This window comes from Rana temporaria, chromosome 9 (assembly GCF_905171775.1).
Source record: "Rana temporaria chromosome 9, aRanTem1.1, whole genome shotgun sequence".
Taxonomy (NCBI): domain Eukaryota; kingdom Metazoa; phylum Chordata; class Amphibia; order Anura; family Ranidae; genus Rana; species Rana temporaria.
The window spans coordinates 19,565,646-19,590,210 of record NC_053497.1 but is presented as its reverse complement, the minus strand read 5'-3'; the positions used below and the strand labels follow the sequence as shown (position 1 = coordinate 19,590,210).

General features: G+C 46.7%; 1 protein-coding gene across 3 annotated transcripts in view; it reads right to left on the bottom strand.

The window, feature by feature from the left end:
- Window positions 1-24,565, bottom strand: part of OPHN1 (oligophrenin 1) — a 234,765-nt gene that overhangs the window by 62,514 nt on the left and 147,686 nt on the right. For all 3 annotated transcript variants that reach the window (XM_040322901.1, XM_040322902.1, XM_040322903.1), the window contains 6 exons: window positions 21,071-21,133; window positions 15,338-15,412; window positions 14,800-14,884; window positions 10,605-10,663; window positions 8,240-8,345; window positions 4,678-4,837 (listed from right to left, as the gene is read on the bottom strand). In XM_040322901.1, coding sequence (XP_040178835.1) covers window positions 4,678-4,837; window positions 8,240-8,345; window positions 10,605-10,663; window positions 14,800-14,884; window positions 15,338-15,412; window positions 21,071-21,133 — 548 coding nt within the window. The remainder of the gene's footprint in view (window positions 1-4,677; window positions 4,838-8,239; window positions 8,346-10,604; window positions 10,664-14,799; window positions 14,885-15,337; window positions 15,413-21,070; window positions 21,134-24,565) is intronic.

Genomic DNA, 24,565 nt, shown 5'->3' with positions numbered 1-24,565 from the left:
TGCCTTTAGTTATACTTCAAAGTAAGACATTAAAAGAAAATACGTGAAATCGCTTGGTATGCAAGAATGCGGCCAACACACCTAACTGCCGCCTCATCAGCAAATATTCAAAGAGTTTGGCTAAGACAATTGGCAGTAAATGAGGTTTACCGGGGGTTCATAAATGTTTTAAATTGACTTTGATGTTGAACCAATCCATATGGTAGGGATAATGCAATGTTAAATGTTGTGCTCGATGTCTGATTAATGAACAAATTAATTATTGTGACAAGGATAAATATCAGATCACATTTTTTAAACAATTTGTGTAGAAATCCAGAAATTGCATAAGTGGTCACATACGTTTCTTTCCCATCACAAAACCAGCTCAGTGTACAAATTCTACCCATGGAAAGAAGATAAGACACAAAGGGCCAGATTCACAAAGAATTGCCCTGGCGCAGCGTATCAGAGATACGCTACGCCGCCGTATCTTACCTGGCGGAATTTCGAATCCAGGAAGATTTTGCGCCGTAAGTTACGGCGGCGTAGTGTATTTCTCGGCGCGTATTTCAAATTGGGCGGGTAGGGGGCGTGATTCATTTAAATGAAGCGCATCCCCGCGCCGATCGAAATGCGCATGCTCCGTTTGAAATTTCCCGCAGTGCTTTGCGCGAAATGACGTCTCACCGACGTCATTTTTTGAACGTAGACGTGAGTTACGTCCTTTCCTATTCACAGACGACTTACGCAAAAAAATAAAAAAAATTCAAAATTCGACGCGGGAACGACGGCCATACTTTAACATGGCAAGTCTATCTATACGCCACGAAATAGCAGCTTTAACTATACGCCGGGAAAAGCCGACTAGGGACGACGTAAGAGAATGCGACGGCCGCGCGTACCTTCGTGGATCGACAGAAAAAGCTAATTAGCATACCCGACGCAGAAAACGACGCGAACTCCACCCAGCGGGCGCCGAAGTATTGCACCTACGATCCGAAGGCGTACAAAGCCGTACGCCTGTCGGATCGAAGCCAGAAGCCGTCGTATCTTGGTTTGAGGATTCAAACTAAAGATACGACGTGGCAAATTTGAAAGTACGCCGGTGTATCAGTAGATACGCCGTCGTACTCTCACTGTGAATCTGGCCCAAAGTACTCTACGACCTGCCAGGTGAATGTACCAGATATATATAAAAGATCATTTATAAAAGGCCAACGGTTTGCCAACGGCCTTCAGTCAGATGTTACTTTTCAAAGTCAATTAAAGTCTCCCACCCTTTTCTCCCTTTAGGTATCTTTCAGATGGGCGGCCAGGGAAGAGAATCGTAAACGTGGATCACTCTTCGAGGTTCACATTGATGCGCATGCCAAATTAGCGGCTATTGCACTGTCCGAATCTGTGCGACACCGACTTTGCAGCGTTGGAACCAATTCCCAAAAGTAGTTTATGTACTACTTTCGGTGACTTCGGGGTGCAATTTGTACACACATCAGTGCAGGAACCCGCACAGATGTCTCTGAAATCGCTATCAAAGTTCTACTAATATGCAGGGATTGAAATCTCCAACACCCAACCCATCCCCGTCCCCGTCTCCGCCACCCACCGCCAGACTCGTCTCCGCCACCCACCGCCAGACTCGTCTCCGCCACCCACCGCCAGACTCGTCTACGCCACCCACCGCCAGACTCGTCTACGCCACCCACCGCCAGACTCGTCTACGCCACCCACCGCCAGACTCGTCTACGCCACCCACCACCGCCGGACTCGTCTACGCCACCCACCGCCGGACTCGTCTACGCCACCCACCGCCGGACTCGTCTACGCCACCCACCCCCGGACTCGTCTACGCCACCCACCCCCGGACTCGTCTCCGCCACCCACCCCCGGACTCGTCTCCGCCACCCACCCCCGGACTCGTCTGCGCCACCCACCCCCGGACTCGTCTGCGCCACCCACCCCCGGACTCGTCTGCGCCACCCACCCCCGGACTCGTCTCCGCCACCCATCCCCCGCCTCGTCTCCACCACCCATCCTCGGCCTCGTCCCCACCACCCATCCCATCCTCGTCTCTAACCCATTTACAATTTTTTTCTTAATTACAATTTTTGAAACCCTTTTTTCCCCCTCACCTAAGTACACTACCCTTGCCAGCTCCTCTTCTAGGAATGGAGACTGGGGGTCCAGCGCTGCAGTCTGAGTCCTGTGACATCATTGCACCGTGGAAGTCATGTAATTTTAAGGCCCCATGTATGCTGCTAAACGGACGTTCAGAGGCAGTTGGACACTTTTTTTCAACTGCCCCTGAACTCATTCAATGTTATGTTATGTGTACATGTACATGGGTTCGTTTACTGTCGTTTTTTAGGGAGTTGCGTTTATAGGCCTTTTTTTGAAGGCAAAAACATGAGTTCAGACTCCGAAGTTTCCCGCGTTTCAGATGCCAAACGCTTCTAAACGCAGCTAAACGCAGTAACCCGCGTTTAGCAACGTTTCATTTATAGGAGTTTTTTCGTTCTTGGGCATTTAAAAAAATAAAATAAATGTAAACGCTTCTAAACGAAAATGCGTCAAAACACGGCTAAACGCACCAAAACTGATGTTTTAAACGTGGGTTACTATCTGTAAAGTTAAATGGTTCAGGAGCAGTTGTAAAATTGTCCCGTGTACATGAAGCCTAAGAAGTTTTCAGATTATTTGTTGTTAATGGCAATTAGTTAGTTGGGAAATGGGGGGTCAGAGACCTTCTTTAAGGAATCCTTATGCTTCCTGGGTGGTTATATCTGGGCCTCCACTGTATCAGTATATGGAATTTTTAAGAGGAAATCTTTGGCTAGTATCTGACACTCTGTTTGTTCCGAGTGCATTTTATCAGCTTTCTTAAGAAAATATTTGACTTTTCTTTTGCTATTTTTGGAATCAGTTGGCAATTCTGTTAGCAGGTCATTGTAATCCTTGGCCCGTGCACCAGATCCACACCGGTTTTATTCCTCTATGAAAGCATGCATGGAGTAAACACGGCATGTGCTTATTTATATTTTTCCGCATTCTTTTACTTTCATTTTGTGCTTCACAGATGTGCCGGTCTTTGAAAATTTAGCCTTCCCTTCAGTCTTGTACAGTTGTACAGGCTCCTCTTCCGTATTGAAATTGCTTACTCTGGTTTTGCTGCACACTGTGAGCTTCTCACAGCTGCAAGTCAAATAGAGCCCACCTCATTTCCTGCTTGGAGGATATCCAGCATCATCTAGCTCTTTCCTCCCCACCCTGACGTTCCATGGCCTGTCCCTTCATTGTATTTCAGTTCTTTTAATCATGGAGGCTTGACATCACATGTAGGCCTTACCTGGGGCACTCTACATGCAAATGCAGTCTGCCTAGGAACACCCTACTCCCCTAGACTGACATCCACCCATTAAGGATTAAGGGATTCTGATATTTTTATAACTTCTCGAGAGCCAGCCTGGCAACTTGCAACTGAGGCATGCAGGGCCGATCCGCCCTATAGGCTCACTATGCAAGCCGCTTAGGGCTCCGCAAAGCTGTGGAGGGCCCCCCAAATTAATAGAGGCCCGCCTGGTGATTAGTAAGCACCCCCCGCTTAATGAGACAAGTCACTGCCGGCAGCGCGCCCCCCCCCCCCCCCCCCGCGCTGATGTCATTTTCGGCAGACCACCACCCCCATGTCGATGAGGAGGAAAAAGGAAGGCAAAATATAAGTAGATTAAAATTCAGCTTTAAAGTGTATGTATGTAGCACCCTCTAGTCTAGGTAAATTCATTTGGTTGACTCGTGGTAGTTGTGCGAGTATAATTGGGTCATTACTCCAAGTCAGGCAGGATGGCTCTATAGGGCAGGTCTCTGGTACCTCCCCCTGGTTCTAGAAGCTTGGAGAAGCTTCTGGGAGTTAGAGGGCGGAGGTTAAGAGGTTCTGATTTGCATATTTAAGGGAATCTGGCCAATCCTTAGGCAGAAGGCCTGGTAGGGTGGCAGGGTCAGGCCCTAAATACAGTGGACCCTGATCAGCAAGGGGGCTGGGGGGGGAATGGAGTGCTGAGATTGCCGTCATGAGCCCTGGGAGGAGACCCGGGGCTGGGGGGCTCTGCCTCTATAATGGTAGCTAAGGGAAGAGAGAAAGCTGAACTAGTAGTATCTGCTGTAACTGTGTGAGGTTCTGCTGAGGAGATATGATACCCTTGGATACAGTTTGCAACTTTGTGCGATTTCACTAAAGGGGACAGAGAGCTCCTGGTTTGTAAAGGACATTCCCACTGATCCAAGGAGATTTTGGAGGATGTACAGTCCAGGACATAGAGAGGGAAGTTCATCCTCCTCATCTTACTGGGCATCCTATAATCCATATACCCTATCCAAGTTGTTTCCCCAATAAAACTACAAAAAAAAGCCCATGGACTGATTCCAGGTGTCTGGATGCAAGTTGGAACTGCATGTTGCCTGGCTGTGCAGAAATAGGGGGACTCAATATCCAGCGGCTGTTGCGGGGAATAGCACTACAGGTATAGAATTTTTTTTTTTTTCGTTTTGCAGAGAGTTGGTTGTTATTCACATGATCACCATGTAAAAATAAAGGAAAAGAGCCTAAAATAGAAAACAAATGCAGCCACCACATCCAAGGACAGTAAGCTGCAACATGGTAACTTTTTTGTTTTGGGTTATGCTTTCAGAGATGCTTACCTTGTCGCAGTGCTCTATGAGAAGTTCCACTACAATATTTTGGAATTTGATGTTCATCATTGCGGCAACTGTATCTTCCTGCGCCCTCATCAGAGTTGGTCCAAAAATGACGCCCATATTAGAGGGGGACATGAGGTTCTCTTTGCTGTATTCACAAACTCTGAAATGTAAAATTAAGCAACAAGATATAGTTGTTCACGTGAGCAGATGAACTCAAATTGTAAATTTTATGGTGTAGAAACAAACTACTACTGTACATTGTGAAAAACTCAACACAATAACCTACATGAGAAATTCCAAGACACTGTTCATGTCCACATAGGAATGCGTGCACGTACATGCACGAGAATGTCCACAGATACTGGGGCCTAATGGCCTACTTGAACCTGAGCCCTGCATACACGAGAACGTCCATCACAGATACTGGGGCCTACTTGAACCTGAGCCCTGCATACACGAAAATGTCCACCACAGATACTGGGGCTTAATGGCCTACTTGAACCTGAGCCCTGCATACACAAGGATGTCCACCACAGACACTGGTGCATAATGGCCTACTTGAACCTGAGCCCTGCACACACAAGAACGTCCACCACAGACACTGGTGCATAATGGCCTACTTGAACCTGAGCCCTGCACACACAAGAACGTCCACCACAGATACTGGTGCTTAATGGCCTACTTAAACTTGAGCCCTGCATACACGAGAACGTCCACCACAGATACTGGGGCCTAATGGCCTACTTAAACCTGAGCCCTGCATACACAAGGATGTCCACAACAGATACTGGGGCCTAATTGCCTACTTGAACCTGAGCCCTGCACACACAAGAACGTCCACCACAGATACCGGTGCCTAGTGGCCTACTTGAACCTCAGCCCTGCATATACGAGAATGTCCACTACAGATACCGAAGCCTAATGACCTACTTGAACCTGAGCCCTGCATACACAAGGATGTCCACAACAGATACTGGTGCCTAATGGCCTACTTGAACCTGAGCCCTGCATACACGAGAATGTCCACCATAGATACTGGTGCCTAATGGCCTACTTGAACCTGAGCCCTGCATACACGAGAACGTCCATCACGGATACTGGTGCCTAATGGCCTACTTGAACCTGAGCCCTGCATACACGAGAATGTCCATCACAGATACTGGTGCCTAATGGCCTACTTGAACCGGAGCCCTGCATACACGAGAACGTTCATCACAGATACCGAAGCCTAATGACCTACTTGAACCTGAGCCCTGCATACACGAGAACGTCCACCACAGATACTGGGGCCTAATGGCCTACTTGAACCTGAGCCCTGCATACACAAGAATGTCCACCACAGATACTGGGGCCTAATGGCCTACTTGAACCTGAGCCCTGCATACACAAGGATGTCCACCACAGATACTGGTGCCTAATGGCCTACTTGAACCTGAGCCCTGCATACACGAGAACGTCCATCACAGATACCGGTGCCTAATGGCCTACTTAATCCTGAGCCCTGCATGAGATCATTGCTGGATGGTCTTTCAGCTTGTACTTCTGTTATCCTTGATACTGAATATGCTCGACTCTGTTATTGACCTGGCTTTTGTCTGACCTGCCTCTGGATTACCCCTGGCTGTTAATGTCTACTGCCTACTTTTGTTAGCGACTTCGGCCTGGACTCTTGCCCAAGACTTTGCCTGTCAACTCTGTACCTCAATGCCAGCATATTACCAACCTCTGCTCATCTGACCTTGATCCTGCTCGTGATTTTGGTACCTTCCTGTTACCAAACTTCACTTGTGACCGGGCACTACTCTGGACTGGTCTGGGTGAAGTTGGAGTGCCCTCATTGCTGTGCTTCTTAATTGACTAAGCAATTCCAAATTAAAGTCTGCGGTTCCAGCTTCCTGACACTTGTGCCCTTCTATTTCCTTAGCACTCCTTGTCTCATCATTCAGGGATTCTCAGATGGGAACTGTGCAAGAGGCCACCCTCATTATTTTGAGTTCCTCATACAGGTATGTGATAGTAATACTTAAAGCGGGGGTTCACCCTAAAAAATATATATATTTTTTTTCTAACATGCAATCCAGCATACTAGCGCGAGCTACAGTATGCCTTTATTTTATTTTTTTGCGCCGTACTCACAGTTTAATCCCGTAGTTACCGCAAGTTTCAGACTAGTAGGCGTTTCTATGCAGAGGGGAACATGATTGACGGCTGGCTATGGCGCGTCACGCTTCCCGGAAATAGCCGAAATAGGACTTGGCTCTTCACGGCGCCTGCGCAGTCAGCTCCTAGTCTGTGCGCAGGCGCCGTAAAGCGCCGAGAAGAGCCGAGTCCTACTCGGGAAGCGTGACGCGCCATAGCTGGCCATCAATCATTGTCCCCTCTGCATAGGAACGCCTACTCCCCGCGGGGAGTCTGAAACTTATCTCCAGGATTAAACAGTGAGTACGGCGCAAAAAAATAAAGGCATACTGTAGCTCACGCTAGTATGCTTTTTAGGGTGAACCACCGCTTTAAGAAAACATTGAGGAGAAATTACAGACAAGGCTTGGAGGAGGTCAATGACAAAGAGATGCTAAAAGGGGTGTCAACAGACGAATCAGAGAATAGAAAAAAACTGGAAGGTGAGTACATTATAATGGATGTGAACTCCATATATGAAGAGAGAACATTTAGAAATGTGAATTGCGTTTAGGCAGTACCTTGAAAATATATTTTTTGCCTGGAATTTCTCCTCTGAAACCAAGAAATTTACTTTCTTACATATCTCATGCACTAGCCTGGAGACAGGCATTGTGTTTTAATTCCCACCCCCACTCCTTTTCTTAAGTCATGGGGTTACTTTTCTGGATTTTGACTGGATGTTCATGGATGTTAGTGATCATAGCAGAATTTAGTGTAAGCAATACACAGGAAAAAATGCATGTTGACAAGGGGGCGTGTAAAGGTGGGCGGGGAGTCTACTGACATCACGACTCCTCCCACAGAGCTCCATACAACAGATCCACCTGCAGTTTTTCAGTTCTTATAACAGACAGAGGGGAGACATTTGACAGGTAAGGATACATGCAGGAGGCATCTATATCCTTAAAGATCAGCACTATGGCAGTAGTTTAGAAAGGATGAGAGAGGCTTTACATCCACTTTAAAGATGCAGGCCATTTTTGTACCTCATGAAGCCTGGCCTGAAACCTCCCAGGATATTGCCAAGCGAGGCCTAGTCATTAAAGCTCATCTCCTCCACCAGAGGAGGGAGCTCTTTCTCTGATTCAAAGCTCCTCACATGCACTCTCTCTACGCCGATGTATGAGCTCTGAGCTCAGCGTTTGACAGTTCCCTACTAGGATGGTGAAGGATCTCTGACCTTGATCCTCTTCGTAATTTAGTACCTTCCTGTTACCAAATTTGGCTTGTGACCAGGATCTACTCTCTACTGGTCTCTTTTCTGGCCTACACCTATAGCAAGGGCTCTACTCAACTTTAGTGAGAGCGGCATCTACAGACACCCCTTATCTGCATGGTAAAGATGACTAACCCTTTAATTGTTGTCATGTCCTCTGCTCACCTTGAGAGGTGCCGTATGATGAGCTCCAGCATTTCTCGGTGATTGTCTGGCAGGCTGTACACCAGGCAATGAATGGCTCCAAGACGATAATCCAAATTTTCTGACTCTGAAAGGGATAACGAAACACCAGTGTCAGCACAGAATAAGAGACTTATAATAAATTCACATCTGACATAAGCTTTAACGCAGGGGTGTAAAACTCCATTTCATTCCGGGCTGCATTAGCAGTATGGCTGCCCTCAAAGGGCCGATTGTATCTAAGGGGGGGTTCCTTTGCGAGTGCCGGGTTCAGGATAACGCTATGTATAGAGTGCAGGGTTCAGGATAACGCTATGTATAGAGTGCAGGGTTCAGGATTACGCTATGTATAGAGTGCCGGGTTCAGGATTACGCTATGTATAGAGTGCCGGGTTCAGGATTACGCTATGTATAGAGTGCGGGGTTCAGGATTACGCTATGTATAGAGTGCAGGGTTCAGGATAACGCTATGTATAGAGTGCAGGGTTCAGGATAACGCTATGTATAGAGTGCAGGGTTCAGGATTACGCTATGTATAGAGTGCCGGGTTCAGGATTACGCTATGTATAGAGTGCCGGGTTCAGGATTACGCTATGTATAGAGTGCGGGGTTCAGGATTACGCTATGTATAGAGTACGGGGTTCAGGATTACGCTATGTATAGAGTGCGGGGTTCAGGATTACGCTATGTATAGAGTGCGGGGTTCAGGATTACGCTATGTATAGAGTGCGGGGTTCAGGATTACGCTATGTATAGAGTGCGGGGTTCAGGATTACGCTATGTATAGAGTGCGGGGTTCAGGATTACGCTACGTATAGAGTGCAGGGTTCAGGATTACGCTATGTATAGAGTGCAGGGTTCAGGATTACGCTATGTATAGAGTGCAGGGTTCAGGATTACGCTATGTATAGAGTGCAGGGTTCAGGATTACGCTATGTATAGATTGCAGAGTTCAGGATTACGCTATGTATAGAGTGCAGGGTTCAGGATTACGCTATGTATAGAGTGCAGGGTTCAGGAGTGCCTTGCGTACAGAGATCAGGAGTGCCTTGCGTACAGAGCTCAGGAGTGCCTTGCGTACAGAGCTCAGGAGTGCCTTGCGTACAGAGCTCAGGAGTGCCTTGCGTACAGAGTGCAGGGTTTAGGCGCGCGTTATGTAAAATGTGCAAGAGTTCAGGATTACACTATGTAGAGCAGGGATATGCAATTAGTGGACCTCCAGCTGTTGCAGAACTACAAGTCCCATGAGGCATAGCAAGACTCTGACAGCCACAAGCATGACACCCAGAGACTGCAAATGCAGTGTGAGGCAGGATGGGACTTGTAGTTTTACAACATCTGGAGGTCCGCTAATTGCATATCCCTGATGTAGAGGGTGCAGAGTTTAGGCGTAGATTACATACAGACTGCAGTTCTAGGGGTGCACTATGGACAGAGTGCAGAGTTCAGGCGTGGGTTACGTGCATGGTGCACAGTTCAGAGGTGCGCTATGTATAGAGTGCAGAGTTCAGGAGTGTGTTGCGTACAGAGTGCAAGGTTCAGGAGTGGGCTATGTAAAGAGTTTTAGAGTACATTACAGTCTGCAGGTCTAGGGTTGCCCTAAGCACAAAGTGCAGGGTTCAGGAGTGCGTTATGTACAAAGTGCAGAGTTCAGGGGTGCGCTATGCACAGTGTGCAATCCCCCAAAAGCTTCCTCTACTCTCTCCTGATTGGCCCAGCTCAAGTACCCCCCTGTGTAGGCAGCTCTGCCTCACCTTTCAGGGAGATAATTCTCCCTCTCAAATTCTGGAGATCTGTCCCTGCCATACCACACCATGAGTGGGTGCAGGGATCTGTTAGATCCGGGAGCTGCTGAGAGCAAAGCTACTGGGTGAGTAGCTCAGTAAGCGGTTTAATGTCACATGTTTGCGAGTACATTCTATGCTTATTTTGGTTACATAAATGCTGTGAGATGATGCATGAGGTTGGAGTGCCCTCTTTTGTTCATTTTTTTGGATATTAGGTGAAATGGGGCGCTTGGTAAGTTGGCAGATTTTGCCCCCCCCCCCCCCCCCCCCCGCTCCATTTCTTTGATTGATATTTACATAGATTACAATAGGCCCAGCCACCCCATCTGCATTGTTTGTACTGCCATATCCCCCATCAGACACCAACAAGTCTATGGTCCCTGGTGATATGACGGGTGGGGGCACAGCTTTGACCAGCAGCAAGAAGGTTCTATAGTCCCTTCCACATCCATCGGGCCCCCTAGACTCCTCCTCCTAGGTCGCCTTGTGGATGATCCACCTCCGATTGGACTGCGACCATAACATGTCAATTTGTCAGGGGTTCCGTTTTATGTTCTTACTTGCAGCAGACACAAGTTCCCGATGCAGCTTATACGTCATAACAGGCTCCGAGAGATTCCTGGGTGGAAAAAGAAAAACATCTGTTAAAAAATGATAAAAACAAATGCTAAAGGGACACACTGCTCCAGAAAGGCAGTCAATGCTGAGAACTGCCATTGTCATGACACCTTCTGTCAGGGGCGTTGCTAGGTGGCAAGAAGACCAGGGGCTTCAGCCCGAGGCCGGTGATCTGACGTGCTGGTTCCATGTATCATGGAAGTTCCAGCGCATGCGCGAACTGATGCGCTGAGATGGTTCCAGCCATCGGGAAAGTTCCTTCAAGCACTGCGCAGGTGCAAACTTGCTGACGGAAATCCCCGAACGGCGGCCGGCATCCAGGGCGACGTGGATTTTGAGGTAAGTGGCCAGTCGGCCTCACGTGCTTCGCTCGCTCGGCCTCCTGGCTCTTTTTTTAACATCCTCCAATCCACGGGGATGTTAAAGAATGAGCCTGGATGCCGGGCGAGGTTCGGGGATTTCCGTCGGGAAGTTTGCGCCTGCGCAGTCAGTGGAGGAACTTCCCCCATAGGGGAACATTGAGGACAAGTCACCGGCACCGGGGAGGGGGCGGCGTCAGCGTGGTTTTGGATCCGGGAAGGTCATGGCGCGGGGGTAAGCTCACTTGCTGGTTGCTGCCTGGCTTGCCAATGCACATCAATTTTGAACACTAAACTCACCTATCTGACACACTGACCATTACACTGACTACCTGACATACATACACCTACCTGACATACATACACCTACCTGACATACATACACCCCCTACCTGACATACATACACCTACCTGACCTACACTGACCTCACCTACCTGACATACATACACCTACCTGACCTACACTGACCTCACCTACCTGACATACATACACCTACCTGACCTACACTGACCTCACCTACCTGACATACATACACCTACCTGACATACATACACCTACCTGACATACATACACCTACCTGACATACATACACCTACCTGACATACATACACCTACCTGACATACATACACCTACCTGACATACATACACCTACCTGACATACATTCACCCCCTACCTGACATACATTCACCCCCTACCTGACATACATACACCTACCTGACATACATACACCTACCTGACCTACACTGACCTCACCTACCTGACATACATACACCTACCTGACCTACACTGACCTCACCTACCTGACATACATACACCTACCTGACATACATACACCTACCTGACCTACATACACCTACACTGACCTCACCTACCTGACATACATACACCTACCTGACCTACACTGACCTCACCTACCTGACATACATACACCTACCTGACCTACACTGACCTCACCTACCTGACATACATACACCTACCTGACATACATACACCTACCTGACCTACATACACCTACACTGACCTCACCTACCTGACATACATACACCTACCTGACCTACACTGACCTCACCTACCTGACATACATACACCTACCTGACCTACACTGACCTCACCTACCTGACATACATACACCTACCTGACATACATACACCTACCTGACATACATACACCTACCTGACATACATACACCTACCTGACATACATTCACCCCCTACCTGACATACATACACCTACCTGACATACATACACCTACCTGACCTACACTGACCTCACCTACCTGACATACATACACCTACCTGACCTACACTGACCTCACCTACCTGACATACATACACCTACCTGACATACATACACCTACCTGACCTACATACACCTACACTGACCTCACCTACCTGACATACATACACCTACCTGACCTACACTGACCTCACCTACCTGACATACATACACCTACCTGACCTACACTGACCTCACCTACCTGACATACATACACCTACCTGACATACATACACCTACCTGACCTACATACACCTACACTGACCTCACCTACCTGACATACATACACCTACCTGACCTACACTGACCTCACCTACCTGACATACATACACCTACCTGACCTACACTGACCTCACCTACCTGACATACATACACCTACCTGACATACATACACCTACCTGACCTACATACACCTACACTGACCTCACCTACCTGACATACATACACCTACCTGACATACATACACCTACCTACCTGACATACATACACCTACCTGACATCACCTACCTGACATACATACACCTACCTGACATACATACACCTACCTGACTTTGCATTTACATTTACTGCCTGTTGGACCTAGTGGCCTTTTTACCTTTCTATCACTGATCGCTCCTCCGCTGGTCTGATCTCTCCCGATCAATGCGTGAGCCGCCCGCCCGAGCTCCGAATAGGGATCATCTCAGTGATGTGGCGCGGTGCCGCGGTATTGTAATTCCCGCCTTCTGGAGCTTCGGGCGCCTATGATGGACGTCACACGTCCCGCAGCCCCGGCATTGGATCAGGGGGACGTCCATCATAGGCATTGGGCTCCAGAAGGCGGGACCAGCCTGCTATCGCACTCGGCAGGACTCGGCCACAATCGGCGCGGCAGGACTCGGCAGGACTCTGTCTCGGCGCGGCGGCACTCAGGATCAGAACGGTCCCGGTGCTCGCTGCTCGGGGCTAACAACGGCTAGCTAAATGCCCGGGACTCAGGGCTTTACGGGGAACAATTCGGGGCTCCAGCCCCCTAAGCCCGGGCCTAACGACGCCCCTGCCTTCTGTGCTTCCATAATGATACCTACTACAGAGATGAGGACAATCAACTGACCTTCCATACAGGAAAAGCTCAACTCCAGGCACATATAAATGAATGTAGCACTATTTTTATTAAAACATCATTAAAATGTAAGTTTTTAATACAAGCACCATAAGTATCTGAATCTGACTCAATGTCAGCTTCATACAGTCCTTGTACAACAGAGCTCAAACCCCAGTAAGAGAAGCAGCACACAGAAAAACACAGAGAAGACAGCTGCACACCACAATAGGACTTCTTTATTGTAGCGTAGACAGATAAACGCACAGGAATCCAAGGATGTACCGCTAGTTAACGTGTTTCACACAGCATTGTGCTTAACCACTTGCCGACCTCGCTATAGCTGAATGACGGCTACAGTGTGGCTGGCCAGTTCTGGGAGAGAGTCGTAAGATGTCCTCCTGTGATCGTGCCTGTGCGACACAGCTGATCACAGATCAAGGTAAATAGCCAATCAGTGGCTCTTCACCACTAGATCAGCTGTGTCCAATCACAGCACATCACGATGTAAACACAACCCAGTTATCGTCACTCCTTTCCTCACGCTGACAGCATGAGGAGAGGAGAGCCAATAACCAGCTTGTGTATAAAGGGATATCTACCCTGATAATCAGGACACTGATTATCAATGACCTGATTATTAATGCAAGCCCGTTCGTCAGCGCGCCCCTGTCATCAGCGCCCCCCCCATCAGTGGCGTCTCATCAGCGCCCCCATCAGTGCCGTCTCATCAGCGCCCCCCCCATCAGTGGCGTCTCATCAGCCCCCATCAGTGGCGTCTCATCAGCGCCCCCATCAGTGGCGTCTCATCAGCCCCCATCAGTGGCGTCTCATCAGCGCCCCCATCAGCGCTGCGTCATTGGATGTGATTGACAGCAGCGCAAGCCAATGGCTGCGATGCTTTCAATCAACCAATGAATGAGCCGGGATGACGGGCCGAGACGTTCGAGGGGTCAGGAAAGTAAAGGGGGGGGTTCGGGGGCCTCTAATCCAAAGGGGTTGTAAAGGGGTTGCCTTTACAACCCCTTTAAGGGAAAGTGCAAAAAAAAAAAAAAAAAAAACACAATAAAAAGGAAAAAAATATATAAACAATAATGCCAGGTACACACGACTGTTTTTCGGGTTCTAAAAAATTACGTTTTTGCTGAAAATTTCACCATTATGGGTACTTTATGCGGACTTTACCGCATAAAGCCAAAAAGGCTTGGTAAATTACGCATTAAAACTCGAGTTAATAAGAAAATAAACGCATTCAGTAAATAAGTAGTGGTCCAGGTATGAGTTTTTTTTTTTTTTTTTAAGACGATGTGCGGTATCTTATCGCACATTCAGACGCAGTAAGATACCGCTTTGTGAATGGAGCCCAATGTTTAATGTCACTTTAATACAAAATAATTGCAAGCTTTATAGTTCAGATACCTGAGATAGAACTTTAAAGCGCTAGTAACCGTTTTGATGTCGCAGTCGCTGCTCTGCAAGTCTATATTCCCAGGACATTTGGCATCTAGAAAAAAAAAGAAAGAAAATGTTAAATGTCAAGCTGTTACGTCTCTGGAGCTACAGCCCATGAGCATAAGGCTGCATTCACACCTGAGAGTAGCGCTTTGCGGCGTTTTTTTTACCGCGATTTGCCACGACAAAACGTAGCGTTTTTTTACCGTGATTTTTTACAGGTCTAGGGTCATCAATGTAAAACGCCCAAATTCGAGCGACAAAAAAGGGTCCAGAACTTGTTTGGGTTTCAGGCGTTCGGCGTCAGGCGTTTTGGAGTGGAGATGTGAACCATCTCAATAGAGAATAATGTATTTTTTTCCCCCCTCTAGCGTTTTGGGGCGTCGCGCTTCAGGCGACAAAACGCTCAGGTGTGAATGCAGCCTAAGAATGCCGATCACTTCATTTAGTGCTAATGGTGATATGTTGAAATGAAATGCCCATCCAGGTGCCACAAGGACCTTACCGAAAAACGCATTCAGCAGCTTTTGCACTTGGATGTTGCTTCCCACTGTCCTGTACACGCCTTCTGTGGTCATTCCTATAAGAGAACAGTGGCAGATTAATGATGGTGTCAATATAACAGTTGTGACCTCAGCAAAATGCAGGCGATAAAATCACCTGTCATCCCAATCCTTAAGGGGGAGTCTTCAGAGCACAGCACACCATGTGAAGTAGGTGCCCCCTGCTGAGCTGGGTGGGGGAGGGGTTTTGAGAATGGTCATCTAGAGCAGTGGTCTCTAAACTGTGGCCCGGGGACCAGATGCGGCTCTTTGCTAGGTTTTATCCATCCCTCGGGGCGCTATTTTTATCCACTAATAAAAATGGGACACAACTTCCTCACGGACACCAATAACAAGGTCACCAAAGATGGGGCACAACACCTCCCACTGACAATGAAGGGGCACTATTCCACCCAATGAAACAAATGACGGGTCACCATTCCTTCCAATGAAACAAATGACGGGTCACCATTCCTTCCAATGAAACAAATGACGGGTCACCATTCCTTCCAATGAAACAAATGACGGGTCACCATTCCTTCCAATGAAACAAATGACGGGTCACCATTCCTTCCAATGACACCAATGACGGGTCACCATTCCTTCCAATGACGGGTCACCATTCCTTCCAATGAAACAAATGACGGGTCACCATTCCTTCCAATGACGGGTCACCATTCCTTCCAATGAAAAAAATGACGGGTCACCATTCCTTCCAATGAAACAAATGACGGGTCACCATTCCTTCCAATGAAACAAATGACGGGTCACCATTCCTTCCAATGACACCAATGACGGGTCACCATTCCTTCCAATGACACCAATGACGGGTCACCATTCCTTCCAATGAAACAAATGACGGGTCACCATTCCTTCCAATGACGGGTCACCATTCCTTCCAATGAAACAAATGACGGGTCACCATTCCTACCAATGACACCAATGACGGGTCACCATTCCTTCCAATGAAACAAATGACGGGTCACCATTCCTTCCAATGACGGGTCACCATTCCTTCCAATGAAACAAATGACGGGTCACCATTCCTACCAATGACACCAATGACGGGTCACCATTCCTTCCAATGACACCAATGACGGGTCACCATTCCTTCCAATGATGGGTCATTCCTTCCAATGACAGGTCACCATTCCTTCCAATGACACCAATGATGGGTCACCATTCCTTCCAATGACATCAAATGACGGGTCACCATTCCTTCCAATGACACCAATGACGGGTCACCATTCCTTCCAATGACATCAAATGACGGGTCACCATTCCTTCCAATGACACCAATGACGGGTCACCATTTTTTCCAATGACACCAATAACGGGGGCCTTTTCTACTCTCAATGGCCACAGTCTGGCCCCTCTTAAATCTTAACCGCTTAAGGACCGGCTCACGCATATGTACGTCAAGACAATGGCTCCTGTGACCTGTCCTCTATTAGTATAGGTGGCTCTGTACAGAGGCAGACTATTATTAATTAACCACATCCAGAAGGTCAACGGTAGGAGGGGAGGTATGCTTCCGACACATAGTGATTGCCTTACGGCCAAAGAATAGCAAGAGACTAATCAGGTTTCTCTTAGCCACCCTCACAGCCAGCTGCTCCACCAATCCCAGCAGACAGTATTGTGGTTCACATGGTACAGTTATCTGCATTGTGTGGCCAATTACTTCCCAAACAGCATGCCAGTATTGCATTATAGCCGGACAGGTCCAGAAGATGTGAATAGAATCTCGATTTTTAAGCGTGCAACGCCAGCATTTTGGAGAGTGTAAGGGGGCCATCTTGTGGAGCCTGTACGGGGTATAATATGCTCTATGTAGGATATTTGAATTAGACCAGCGTGTCCCTGGCTGAAACTAGAGAGGAGAAGGGCAAGTCCCAAATCATCAAGTTGCAATTTTAGTTTACTTTATTGCGTATGGTTATGCTACATGCACAATTGAGCCTTGAACCTTCACCATCTGCTGGCACTGCAGCTCAGGTGCTTGCTGTGCACACCTGTCTTAATTTCGGGTGACCAAATAGACTGCTGGACATTCAGCCAAAGCCTGTCTGCTCATGTCCTAACCAGGTCTGTCTGGTTTCTGCCTGCCCATGCCCTGGATCAGTGTCTCTCAACTCCAGTCCTCAAGGCACCCCAACAGGTCATGTTTTCAGGCTGTCCATTATTTTGCACAGGTGATTTGATCAGTTTCACTGCCTTAGTAATTACCACAGCCGTTTCATCTGAGGGAAATCCTGAAAACATGACCTGTTGGGGCGCCTTGAGGACTGGAGTTGAGAAACATTGCCCTGAATGACTCCTTAGGATTATTTGTAGGGTTGTCCCGATACCACTTTTTTTAAGACCGAGTACAAGTACCGATACTTTTTTTCAAGTACTCGCCGATACCGAATACCAATACTTTTTTTAATCTCATGTGACAGCAGCATATGTGTCAGTAGTTTTTTTTTTTTTTTTTTTTATCTTTAACAATTTGTTTTTAATTTTTTACAATGTTTTTTTTTACAATTTTTTATTTATTTATAATGCTTTCTTTTTTTTAAGGGGGGGAGGTGGACTGTGTCAGTGTGTTTTTTCTTTTATTTTTTTATTATTTTCTACAATAATTTTTTTTTTCTTCTCTTCATTCATAAACTGAAACATTGTTATCACAGTTTACAATGTTTCAGTTATGTGAATGGGCCGAGTCAGTGATCACTGACTGTCCATTTGGAGCAGTAAGGAGCTGGATTTACCAGCTCCTACCCCACTCTCCATCCTGTCAGTTCCAGGGGGTGGAGGAGGAGCACGGAAGGGGAGAGAAACATGGCGGGATACACGGAGGAATACACGGCGGGAATACACGGCAGGGAATACACGGCAGGGAATACACGGCAGGGAATACACGGCAGGGAATACACGGCAGGGTAAACACGGCAGGGAATACACGGCAGGGAATACACGGCGGGATACACACCGGAATACACTATATAGCGGTGATTGGTGCCTGTAACTTCCCCATGCACTGATCACCCCTGACAGTACAAGTATCGGGTGAAGCATCGGGAGCATTTGCCTGAGTACAAGTACTCGGGCAAATGCTTGGTATCGGTCCCGATACCGATACTAGTATCGGTATCGGGACAACCCTAATTATTTGGATTGCGTTTGTACTCATGTCTGTGTGATCATGGGTTTGCAATCTCTGCTTTTGTCATAGATTATGGGATTTTCTTCTTTGCAACCATGGGTTGCAGGAAAAATCTAATAAAAATCGCTTGATTCCCACATCAACACAGTTGGTGTTGATAGAGGATTCCCTCCCGTAGAGCTTTTGTGTTCCTCCGGCGGGGCACAGGAAACCATTCCTGTCAGGACAACACATTGATTACTTCTAGCGGCTGGCAATAGTCGCATGCTAAAAATCCAACATGCTGGCTGTACCCAAGTTGATCGATAAAACTTGGCTACAATCAGCCTGCCCATAGATGTATGGAATCTTGGCCGGTTCAGCAGGGACTGGCCAGGATTCGATTCCATCTATAGCCAGCCTAACTGTCTGGAACCCGAACTCTGTGCTTTATCTGGCCATCAGTCTGCTGACTCTGCCATGGTTGGCTGTTTGCGCTGAACATCGGCCTGAGGATTCTGATGATGTGTCTTGCCTACAGTTCTCCGCTTATTTGTAAATTTTGAATACCAAAAGAATTGTGAACATTCTTTCTGTTGCACATGAAAAGAACAGAGCATTTATATAAAATCTTATCGCTACGAGACCTCCCAAAGACAATCACTCAGACACACTTTAATAGCAAAACATTTGCAGGATCTAGCTGTGGATCTTAAAGTAAACTCAACGTGATCTGAAGAAACCACAAAAGTAAATAAAATGACATCAAAATACAACTCCAAGAGAAAGAAGTCTCAATTTATTTTTAAAACATTAAAAACACAAATAAAGTGGGACATTTACTAAAACCCTTCCTGCATTGTGGCTCTAGACAAATTATAAAATACTTTTGGCCAAATTTTAGATGATTGTGCACTTACAACCTTGTAGTAATAGTTTGGAAAGACCCTTTTCTGTCCCAGCATGACTGTGCACCTGTCTACAAAGTCAGCTCCATAAAGACGTTTTGGATGAGTTTGGTGTGGAGGAACTCAAATGGCCTTCACAGAGCCCTGACCCCCAACTCTACTAAACATCTTTTGGATGAACAGAGCCAGGTATTTTCATTCATCAGTACCTGTTACAGTACTCTCAGAATTCTTGTCTGGTCTTCCTATTCTCAAAATCCCTTTCCAGACATCCAGAATCCTTGCCAGGACCCAATGGTAATCACATAATCCCTGCATGGACTTCCAATGGTGCTCTCAGAATCCCTGCTAAGACTTCCAATGGTACTCCCAGGATGCCTGCCAAGACTTCCAATGGTACTCCCAGGATGCCTGCCAAGACTTCCAATGGTACTCCCAGGATGCCTGCCAAGACTTCCAATGGTACTCCCAGGATGCCTGCCAAGACTTCCAATGGTACTCCCAGGATGCCTGCCAAGACTTCCAATGGTACTCCCAGGATGCCTGCCAAGACTTCCAATGGTACTCCCAGGATGCCTGCCAAGACTTCCAATGGTACTCCCAGGATGCCTGCCAAGACTTCCAATGGTACTCCCAGGATGCCTGCCAAGACTTCCAATGGTACTCCCAGGATGCCTGCCAAGACTTCCAATGGTACTCCCAGGATGCCTGCCAAGACTTCCAATGGTACTCGCAGAATCCCTTCCAAGACTTCCAATGGTACTCGCAGAATCCCTTCCAAGACTTCCAATAGTACTCGCAGAATCCCTAGCAAGACTTTCAATGGTACTCACAGAATCCCTGCTAATACTTCCAATAGTACTTAAAGAATCCCTGCCTAGACTTCCAATGGTGCTCACAAAATGCCTACCACGTCTTCCAATGCTACTCGCAGAATCTCTGCCAGGAATGCCAGAGTTCCCAGTAAGTGCATTTGGCATGTCCTGTAACCAGGAAGGGTATCTAAGTACCAGCCTTTGAAGTGACTGGTGCTCTGTCATATCACCCACTACCCTTGTGAGCTACAATACTTACCTGTGAGAATGCCTGACCATTGCCAAGCCAGACTGATCTCTTGATTGCTACACAGATTCAACCCCAGCATGTGGATCTCAATACTCTCTCGCTTGCTGCCCGCCTTAACCCCTGCCTGGGCTTGACTTTCCCCCCTACCTGCTACCTATATTACAGTCTCCACACACCATAGCCGCTCTGTTCCTTTTATCCCCTTGGTAGGTCTGATCCTTTTATTTACAAATTGGTGGAAGTTTGCAGCAAAGTAAACCCAGACCACTAGGGTCCAGCTCCACAATCAGAAACTCTGGTGAAGACCAACTGCTACTTAGACCCTGCACCTCAGGTGACCCCTTCACCTGCTGGGGGGACCAAAACACTGACCTTACAAATGGCCCATTTCCCACTGACCCGCTCCAAATTCTTGAGGAAAAGCCTACCCCAGAAAAAGTTTTGGAAGTGGAAGTGGATTTCCTTTAAGATCATATAGGTGCGATGGTAGGTGTCCACAAACTTTTGGTCATATAGTACAAGTCTTAATTTTGGTAAGCAAAAGTTAGTAATACAAAAAAGAAAATAGAGAAAGTTAAAATTACGCTCCATACCTGTAGATTCTACAGCATTAATGCACTTTCGGACAAAACGGAACCCAACTTCGTTCAATTCCACTAGAAATGGGAAAAAGGTTGGTCAGATATTGACACACCGATCAAGCAGTTTAATTCATAATAAACATACAGGATGAATGTATTAGGTTTTTAAGAGACATGTCAAAGGCGCATTCCTGTTGCTTAAAGCAGAGGTTCACACAAAAGGTGCACCTCCGCTTTTTGGATCCCTCCCCCCCTCCGGTGTCACTTTCAGGGGGAGGTATTTGCACCACTTCCGGGTTCTGAACCCCGCGGGGAATCCAGCCTGTCACCCCCCCCCCGTCTTATGGGAAACCCTGTTCCCAAGAGAGAGAGGGGACCAGTGACGGTCGTGCCGCGATCCTCGCGCATGCGCAGTAGGGAATTGGGCAGTGAAGCCACAAGGCTTCACTTCCTGATTCCCTCACCGAGGATGGCGGCGGAAGCAGCCGAGGACCGAGCGATTGCTCAGCCTCGGCTGCTGACATCGCGGGCGCGCTGGACAGGTAAGTGTCAATTTTTTTAAAAGTCAGCAGCTGCCGTATTTGTAGCTTTTAAAAAATAAAATAAAATCTGTGAAACCTCCGCTTTAAAGAAAATTGCCAACAATAGGATCTGTCTCTCGTTTCTGTTATTACTACCTCAACGACCCTACCAGTGAGTTATTGCTCTGCCACGTCACTGGCATGCAATATTCTGCAGGGTTTCAGTCAACAAGGGAGCAACACTGTAGAAGTAGGCACATGCTCTCTTTTGATCCTGTTGCTGTCCAGTTCTGCAAGTGATGGGATTGCTAATGTCACATGACCCTAAATAAGAATAATTAGTACCTATATTCACTAGTGCATTTAGTGCATCATTTAACTCACTTCCTCTGAGCCCAGGCCGTCACAGACTCTCCTCCAGCCTGTGATTAAAGAGTGAAGGAGAAGCAGCACAGTGATCAGCTCATCTCTCTGCTATCAGCATGATCCTCATCAGCCCATGAATGGATTGGATCCTTGTCACACTTCTCCCTTGGCCACTCTAAACTCTGCTGTAAAGGGATTGCAAGAGGCTGATATTTGCTATTTTGGGGTAAAGAAGGTACAACACCAAAAAAGTTGGGGCACTGTATAAAATCTACAAAAAAACAGAATGCACCAAATTTACAAACCTATATTTTATTCTCAAAAAAATATATAAAAAAAAAAAAACAAAGGTTTAAACTGAGAGAATTTACCATTTTAGGAAAAAATAAAAAAAGTACATTTTGAAGTTGATGGCAGCAACACGTCTCAAAAAAAAAGTTGGGACAGGGGAACAAAAAAGGCATCAAACTAAATGGTACCAACAAGGAAGAGCTGGAAGAACATTTGGCAACCAATTTGACAACAGGTCAGTAACATGACCGAGTATAAAAAGAGCATCTTAGAGAGTCAGAATATATCAGAAGTAAGGATGGGCAGAGGTTCACCAATCTTTGAAAAGCTGCGTTTAAAAAAAAAACAATTTTGGCGTTGTTCTTCAATGCAAAATTGCAAAGGCTTTAAATATATGGTCAGTTACAGTACGTGTAGAAATAGTATTGGAGTAATGGCGATATCTCTGCGTGCCAGGGACAAGGCCAAAACACAATATTTGATGCCTGTGATTAGGGCCCTCAGATGACACTGCATTAAAAACATGATTTGGTGATGGACATCACTGCACAGACTCAGGAATACTTCCAAAAATCACTATGTGAACACGGTTCACTGTGTCATCCAAAAATGCAAGGTAAAGCGCTATCATGCAAAAAAAAAAAGCCATATCTAAACATGATCCTGAAACGTCACCATCTTCTCTGGGCCAAAGCTCATTTAAAGCAGAGGTTTACCCTAAAACAATTATATACCATCCCATCCAGCATACTGCCGACATGTACAGTATGCTGTTTTTTTCCCCGCTGTTCTTACCGTTTAATCGTTCTTTTTCTTTTCAGACTCCCGCGGGGAATAGGCATTCCTATGAAGAGGCGTAGATGATTGACGTGCGGCTAAGGCGCGTCACGGACTGGGACTCGGCTCTATACGGCGCCTGCGCACAGACTAGGAGCTGACTGCGCAGGCGCCGTATATAGCCGAGTCCTAGTTCGGCTATTTTCGGAACGCGTGACGCGCCTTAGCCGCACGTCAATCATCTACGCCTCTTCATAGGAACGCCTATTCCCCGCGGGAGTCTGAAAAGAAAAAGAACGATTAAACGGTAAGTACAGCGAAAAAAAAAAAAAAAAAAAACAGCATACTGTACATGTCGGCAGTATGCTGGATGTGATGGTATATAATTGTTTTAGGGTGAACCTCCGCTTTAAAATGGTCTGTTGCAAAGTGGAAAACTGTTCTCTGGGCCAAAGCTCATTTAAAATGGTCTGTTGCAAAGAGGAAAAAACTGTTCTGTGGTCAGACTAATCGAAATTTTAATTTTTTTTTTGGCAACTATATGCACTACATCCTCCAGACCGAAGAGGAGAGGGACCTTCCGGTTTCTTATCAGCACTCAGTTTAAAACCCTGCGTCTCTGATGGTATGGGGGTGCATTGGTGCGTATGGAATGAGCAGCTTGTACATCTGGAAAGGCACCAATGCTGAAAGATACATCCAGGTTTTAGAGCAAAATTTGTTCCCTTACAGACGACTTTTTTCAGGGAAGGCCTTGCATACTTTAGCAGGACAATGCTAAACCGCATACTGCATCAATGACAACGGCATGGCTTCGTAGTAGAAGATTTCGGGTGCTTAACCACTTAAGGACCGAAGCTCCGTGACCGCGGGACACGATCGCCGCTGGAGCCCCGCGATCGGTCCCCGGAGCCCGAAGAACGGGGAGAGCTGTGTGTAAACACAGCTTCCCCGTTCTTCACAGTGGCAGCTTCATTGATCGTGTGTTCCCTGATATAGGGAAACACGATCAATGACGTCACACGTCCAGCCCCGCCCCCCTACAGTTAGAAAAACATATGAGGTCACACATAACCCCTACAGCGCCCCCTAGTGGTTAAATCCCAAACTGCAATTGTCATTTTCACAGTAAACAATGCATTTTTTTAGCATTTTTTGCTGTGAAAATGACAATGGTCCCAAAAAGGTGTCAAAATTGTCCGATGTGTCCGCCATAATGTCGCAGTCACGAAAAAAAAATCGCTGATCGCCGCCATTAGTAGTAAAAAAAAATGCAATAAAACTATCCCCTATTTTGTAAACGCTATAAATGTTACGCAAACCAATCGATAAACGCTTCTTGCGATTTTTTTGACCAAAAATAGGTAGAAGAATACGTATCGGCCTAAACTGAGGGGAAAAAATAAGTTTTTTTATATGTTTTTGGGGGATATTTATTACAGCAAAAAGTAAAAAATATTGAATTTTTTAAAAAAAATTGCGTTCTATTTTTGTTTATAGCGCAAAAAATAAAAAATCGCAGAGGTGATCAAATACCTCCAAAAGAAAGCTC